Source organism: Pyrus communis, chromosome 8 (assembly GCF_963583255.1).
Source record: "Pyrus communis chromosome 8, drPyrComm1.1, whole genome shotgun sequence".
Taxonomy (NCBI): domain Eukaryota; kingdom Viridiplantae; phylum Streptophyta; class Magnoliopsida; order Rosales; family Rosaceae; genus Pyrus; species Pyrus communis.
In genome coordinates, this window is record NC_084810.1 from 11,604,256 (window position 1) to 11,612,207 (window position 7,952).

The 7,952-nt window shown below is 34.3% G+C and overlaps 1 protein-coding gene across 1 annotated transcript; it reads right to left on the reverse strand.

The window, feature by feature from the left end:
• Nucleotides 1-4,514: 4,514 nt before the first annotated feature.
• LOC137741925 (glucan endo-1,3-beta-glucosidase-like) lies at nt 4,515-6,599 on the reverse strand. Its single transcript, XM_068481623.1, has 2 exons — nt 6,441-6,599; nt 4,515-5,585 (listed from the first exon to the last, which is right to left on the reverse strand). Exons 1-2 carry the CDS (start codon nt 6,532-6,534, stop codon nt 4,633-4,635), a joined length of 1,047 nt encoding a protein of 348 aa, XP_068337724.1. The 5' UTR covers nt 6,535-6,599; the 3' UTR covers nt 4,515-4,632.
• Nucleotides 6,600-7,952: the final 1,353 nt, after the last annotated feature.

Sequence of the window (7,952 nt, forward strand, 5' to 3'; positions counted from 1 at the left end):
GGAGGTTCCAGGTAGAATATATATTAGGAAAACCTAACCTTCAAAGTGACATGTGTAGATCATAAGTAATTGGTAAAAATACATAGGATTGCTAGGTGATCGTGGAACCCTAGTGCTTTTATAAATTGGTATTTAAAACTCTTTTCTTTCATCGTATTAGTTTTGGGAGAATTTACTATTTGTTTTTAATTAAAATTCATTTTTAATATTACCCAATTTCAATATCTTTTTTCTCAATTTTTAGTTTTAAGTAGTTAATTAGGAATTGTTTCGACATAAATTATTAAAATAATCCTTGTGGAGAACAACCTTGCATGAGCATCTATACTACAACATCCTTGTACTCTTGCAAGTATTTTATGTGATTTTAACCCTATTTGTGTAAGTGGTAAAAATCATATCAAAGGACATGGTCTTTGGATAACTATCCATCCTTAGGGAACATGTCCCTTTTAGATACATAGTTAGGGGCAAACGTGGGATGATGATTTTTCAAGCTCGGAGTAAGTAGATCGGAATACAGTTACCATAGAAGTCACGTCATACACTCAACAACTCCAAGCAGAGCTGGATTAATAGAGCAATGGTGCCACCATCATCCTCTTTCGAAGCAGTGGGTGATGCGATAGAAACTAACGCACAAATTAAACCCTTTTTAGACAATTGTAGTATATGTAAGTAGGGATCGTTCTAGGCCGGGGATTAGAAGGGATGCTAATCAACACAAATTAGACTTAAAAACACAAAACTAGACTCTAATGACTCAAAACTGACCAGACTGACTCAAAACAGCGCAAAACAAACAAATTGACTCAAACCAGGAGCTAAAGGGTGATTTGGATGAATTCTAGACTTAACTTGACTCAAAATACTAACGGGGGACATGTTTGAACGAATTTTAAAACTAAAACTAAGTAACTTGCAGAAAACAAACTAATTGATACTAAATTGGGGTGAATGAAGGGGGTGAAAGGCTAGCTAGAGGATCCTTCTCCACACATGACACATATGCAACACAAATCGATCTCCATTTATTATTCCTATAAACCATGAATGACAATGCCCAAAGATAACCGTGAACTGCACAAATTAACCATCAGATTTTCCTAAATTCATTGAATTGGACTCAGCGACGCAATCAAATTATTCTTATCAAGTTCCCTATATGAACTGCATGATAGAGATACATATCAAAGATCATTAAGTTTTATGAAAATCATAAGCATTGACATGGCATTCATAACTATGAAAAGCATGATACTCCTACTAGGAATTTACTTAACACAATCATGACTAGTGATTTCCACTACTTATAAATATAAGTTCATAACTATTAGGTGAAATTCCCTTATATTTTGGCATCAAATTCATGCATGCAAACTAAGTAGGCCTCCTTAATCAACATACAAGAATAAGTTATCAATCAAACAGATAAGTAAATTGCATTCACGATTTATGAAACAATAACTGGATGTAATCAATTCATATCACACATATGTTCATGGTTTTGAATTCACCTCTAGCTAAAATGAAATTAGTTCCACATGTTTGTCATAGTTGAAAAGCAAATTAAAACAAACATTGAACTAAAACTAAGGATAGAATACACATAGAAGCGCTCCAGCAATCCAAAAGCCTTGGATGGTAGGCAGGACTCCAAGCTCTTCTTCTCCTTCCTTCCTTGCAAAGCTGCAGCATTATGTATTTTCTCCCTAAAACTCTCTCTCTGAATAATCCACCCCCCCCCCCCCCCACCAAGCTGCGGCACAATGTAACTTTTATATATGCAGACTCATGGCACCAATCCTTGGAGGACAAGGATGGGGCACGACACAATTCTAGGAGAAAAGGAATTAAATTGTTTGCATGATTTTAGGACTTCTAGAATCAGATGGGAAGGATTTAGAATAGGATAATGACTCCTTTTTGCAACTGGAGATGAGTTTAGATAATGTTGGATTAAATAGGATAATGTTTGGATAATATGGGATAAGATAAGAAAAGATTGGATAAGATAGGATAAGGTTGGATAAGATCTCCTTGTTTTCAGCTGATTCCTTGTCTTCCAAGCCTTAATTTAATTCTTCCATATTTGTACCACATTTTTAGCATCATTTGTCACCAAAAATGTCCATCCATTATGCTCCATACACATGCTATCCAATCCAAGTCTAAAATTGCTCCAAATTGCTCCATTTTGCCCTTTTTTTATCACATTTGCCAGTTGGACCTACGAATACACAAAAATAGTTTAAATCACTATAATAAATAGAAACTAACTAAGTAAATGCAAAGAAATAAGCTAACAAAGTTGCATAAATATGCTCCTATCAGTGGGTGACGTCTGAGCAACTTTGCTGAGAATGACCATGTTTGTTCTGCAATACACGGGGATCTGATCCGGTATGGAATCAGCCAGATCCTCTATGTCTTGAAGTTCCTACAATCTATGAATTTGCGTGTGCAACAAGTAACAACTAAAGATGATGCAATATCTACCTCTAGATATCCTCTAGAATAAGGATTCTATCCTAAATTGGTCTCTCTCCTCACTAGTACAAATACACACTTCTAGGTTCGTCTTTGATAACGCAACCAATGATCGTACTCTAATTCTCTTACCCACTGTGGCGAGTCGATTTCATTTATTATTTTACCCTATTCTTAGTTATAATTTATTGGTTATTTTGGTAGGATTTTGATACTTTGTTATATATTTTCAATGTAGGACATTTGACTTCCTCTTGAGCATAAAGTGATCAAATGGATGAATTTTGGAGTAATTACAATCGGAGGATGTTCGTGAGTCTTTCAAGATGATTATGTCAAAATTCTTGATTTTTCTACAAAGTTGTTTGACCGTGGCAAAAAAAAGAAGGCCCAGCACACAGCTTTCCTAGATTAACATTTTTAGATATTTAAGGTATTTTGGAGGTTAAGATGGCATATTTTGAGGGAGGTTCCAAGATTTGTTGGGGACATCTTAAGCTTTGAAATAGACCAAATGGAAGTTGATTTGATCGGTCAAAAGTCTGTTTTTTCGAGAAGTTCGAATTTGACTTTAAATAGGAAACCTTTTATTTGCTAGTTTAATATTTTATTATGTTACCTAGTTTTATTCTAAGACCTTTATTTTATGTAGTAGTATAAATAAGGCTAGAGAAATTTTATTTGAACCCAACTATCTTATCTTTACACCCAACTAGAAAAACTTGCCTACCAAACTTCCAAATTCACCCTTAAACAAATTGACAAAAAAAAAAAGAACAATTTTATAAACCCAAACGCAAACGGCAAAAATATCTCTCTCTACACCCATTTTATTTAGGGATAACTTGATATAGATCCAATTTTGTGAGCCATTAGTAGAATTAGTCCACTTCATTGAAATAGGTCCAATAATTAAGATTCCACGTATGCTTATTTGTGGTTTGTACCATATTTACCCCTTAGGCTTACGAATTGTTATAAATACACAAAATTTCTTAATTATGAGATTATTTGTCGTTTAACTAATCCCTTAATTGTAGGATTAGTTATAGCCATATAATCACCTCAACCCCTAGTCCGTTTCATCCCACCTTTTTTCCTTCTTCCAAACAATTCCCTCTATCAATCCTCCTCTTTTTTGTCTCTTCTTTTCATGGATGATATTTTTGTGTTATTCTCTCCAAATTCGTTCCTTTAATGAAGGTATATTATATCATATTTATATTTATATGTTCCGCCATGTAGGTTCCAAGCATTTTTCTTCCAATACAATAGGTAGTTTATTTTTGTTTTGCAGGTAGATTATATTTGCTTTGTAGGTATAAAGCATTTTTCTTCCTATACAATAGGTAGGTAGTTACTAGATTATATCGGTTTTGTTTTCTTTATAAATAGTAGGTAGTTACTAGATAATATTTTAGTTTGAGTATTTAAATATTCAAAATTTAAAAACTGAATAAATGATAAAAAATTAAAGAATTTAAATATTTTTATCTGAAGGGGCAAAATTGATATCAAAATATGTAATTGGATAACTGGACTCAGTCCCAAAAACTACCTATGTTGTTGGACCTAGATCCAAAAGCCCCTTTTATTTAATCAAGTGAACCTAACCCTAACACCGGCAACCCTTCTCCAAAATCGTCGACACCCACCATCCCCTATACACTCTTTTTTTCTATTGTTATTATACGATGAAGAAAGTACCTTGTTTTTTTTTTTTATTTGATCGGGTTATTTTTACAAGCACATGTTAGGTGGTGTTGTTTTGTTGTTTTTGAGCAGAAATTAAACAAGTGCATTTCTTTTTTTGTTAGCTCTCTGTTTTTCTCTAACAGTTAAAAATTTCTATCTTCTTCAATTTGGTTTTAATGTTCACAAATACAGAATACATTCTTCTTTCTCTGATCTTATCTTCTTCCTCCTTCAAATTCGTAACCAAATTGAGAAATTCCAGAAATCAACAAAATAGCTATCAAATTCCAACAATAATATCATCAAGAACAACTTCATCAACATCCGAATTCATGATAACCATGTGTATTCTTTTTATTGTATCTCATATATATGGGGTGAGAGAACTGGGTACAAGGCATCCTTATTCAACTAAAACTTACATCAGACATGATTCTGTGACTCCTCCTATCCAAATGTGAGTTGGTACTTGGGTTGTTTGTCAGGGGTAAAAATTCCGAAGTGTTTCTCATCTGCATTACCTTCCTTGAGGTTCTCATCAAACATTGCAAAAAGATAAGTCTCTATAGCTTTACCAGGCCTCTTTGGAGTCCCAGTAGTACTCGTCACATGCTTTATCAAATTCTTGTAGAATGTGGCTGCGTTGTCAGGGGTTGCTTGATTTCCACCTTCAGAAGGCCAACCACTCTCCGATACGACTATCTCCACATTTGGTGCACCAGCTTTTTCAAGAGCTGCGTACTGAGCGTCCAGGAGAGCGTCAAAGAGGCTAGGGTATCGAGTCCCGTCTGGCACTACAACCCCTTGTGAAGTGAACAAGGCATAGGCAAGGTCTATGCTACCAGGGTTGTCATTGTAGCTGAAGTAAGGGTACACATTCACAAGGAGTGGGGCCCCATTGCTGACGAGGAAGTCAATGACTGGTTTTATGAATTGGTTTGCAGGGTCAGTGTATACTCCATCGGAGGGAGGGTAGGCATTGGTCACAAGAGTTGTGTCAATTGCTGTAGAGACCTTGATTTGGCCTTGCAGATTGGCTGCTACAATTGCACTGTGGATGTTTTGGATGGCAGGCAGGAGAAACCCGACCTCTGCAGCACCGGGGCGCACTTCGTTTCCAACAGCGATGTATTTGAATTTAACATCAGCTGAATAGGGTTGTACGTTCTTCTGGACCCAGGCAGTTGCAGCAGCAGCATCATTGAGGGCTTGAAGCTCGTTGTTGAGGATGGTGACAGTGAGTTCTATGTTGGAACCTCTTAGGGCTTGCAAGGTTGCGTCATTTGGTTCATAGATCCTCATCCGCCCGATGCCATTGCTTTTGTACAAGTCGACCACTTCTCCTTCAGCTGGTAAATTGTTGCCGTTTCGTCCATAACAAACACCAACAGATTGTGCACCTGAAATAAGTAGATGATTTGATCCAAAATGTGGTGAGTTTTAGGTTGTGGGAGAGAAAAAAGTAGAATTTCCCGTAAGAAATGTTTGAAAGGATGAAACTTCTAGTTAAATACTCCATAGCTACAATTTCATCTAAATAAGATATTTGACAAATGGAGCAACACCATAGAAAAGAGTAACAGAAGAGAGCCAAACGAGACTCTTTTCTTTTGCTGCATGGATTTTCAGTTATTTGTAAAAATAAAATTATCTAGTTTTTATTTTTCATGCTTGAGTTATGAGGAGCGTATATGGTGAAAATGAGGAATGAAGAAGAGTGGTTGAAGGTTGGTATAAGAGAGAGATGTAAAATAATGCTCAATTTGAATGAGAGAAATAAACTTTAAATTTAGACAAGAATTTATAAATTGACATTCATCAATTATCTTGTAGAGATTCATAAATATAAAAATTTAGAATTTCCATTCTAACCAATCTTAGAAAACAATTTGGATTAATTATAAGGGCATACAAAAAGAAAACCAAAAGTTATTTCAAGTTGATTTCACTTCGCCCTTCCTTTCTTCTTTATACTTTCCCTCGCATCTCAAGCACAAAAAATAATAATTAAATATCAATAACCAAATGAATGTCAAGTGGACTCTTAACTAAAACGTGTAAATATAGTATCGACACAATTGTTGGAGAAAATTACTCACGTCAGTCCAATCAGTTAAGCTAGAAAACAGTAATCAAATTGTAAAAGGCATAATTAAAAAAATTTAAAAACGATATATATATATATATATATATATATGTATATATGTATATATGTAAAAATGCAAACTACAGACAAGCATGAAAGTAAGCAAGACCTGTTATTTGCAGGGCTGGCATCAAGACAACAAGTAGTAGCAATATGGAAGCCATGAGAGCTTTTCCAGTTTTATATATGTTGGAAAAATGCATGAAGCTATTGGAGAAATATATAACTTAACTAACATATATTGATTATATATATAGGCCTTAGTAATCTAGAGTTTTTTCCCCAAACCCATTATCAATTAGGCAACGACCCATTATCCCGTCAATCACTGCGTGAACTACTGATGACAATGACTACCTGCGGTTGTATAAAAAATATGACAACATCATGAAAACCTGCCAGATGCGTAGTTAGGAAGAGGTGTTTCAATTCAAGTGAAATTGATTAACCTAAATAAATAAACAAAATTGTGGTCAATTTTCACAGTCCTTCTATCCATGTGGTTTAACGTCCATCACAGTTTGGTCCATGTCTTTGAAATAAAATCCATAAATTTATCAATGTTACACTAATATTCGCTGCCTCTCTATGAGGACAATTCTTGTCACGTTGTGTGAATCATCGATTTATAAATTCTAATTGTTGAACAGATCAGTCACACACACACATATATAGTTTTTTCCTCATGCGAAATAAATTAGGACTTGTTTGAAAGTGTTTGTAAAATGATTGAAAGTGCTTTAAGTGAAATTGACTTTGAAGTCTAAAATCATAATAAGTGTTTTTTGGAAGAACTACCAAATATGTACTTCTTGCTTCTTGCAGGAAACACTTAAAGTACTTTTTCACGATCTACTTGAATTTTTACTAAAGATTAGTTTCAAAAAAATTTCACAAAAAAAAAAAAAAAAAAAAAAAAAAAAACGTTTTCAATCAGTTTAAAAATATTTCAAAACGAGTTCTTAATTTCTCAAAAGTAGTTTTCATTGTAGCAGATACGCACCGATGGTTCTTATGTAAGTATTATTGTGTTTTGTTGTGGTGGTTATGTAGGGAATTTATTATTGTGTTGCGTATTAAAGATTTGATCACTGTAGAAAGATGGACCAAGTCAGCACCCCTCTTGTAGCCATCGTCGGCATTTCCAATTTCCTTGAAAAGTCATTGAGATCCATTAATATACCCCAAAACTGCCGGGGTTCCATATTTCAAACTCTAGACTCCGCGTATAAAATGACAATTAAACTAGATTGTGATCTGAACAACGACAAGTGTTGGAAAATTCTTGTTCAAGGTAGCTTAATTTCAAGATTAGACTAGTATACGCTTTTTTTCATACGTCTTGGGCTGAAACATCTTCATTTATACCCGTTTCATACGTTCATATGACTTTAGCGTGTGTATACATAATCAATAGTTTTTTAGTACGATAAAATTGACATAAACAAAATCGTTTTGCCCAAAATTAAAATTGAGGCAAAATAGTTTGACCAAAAATGCATATTTTTAACCAGATAATATTAGGGAAATTAAATTTGCAAACTAAATAATGTGGTGATTGATGATTGAATTATTATTTAAGCGTTGATTAACGTGCTTATTTCTTAGTAGTGACACATCA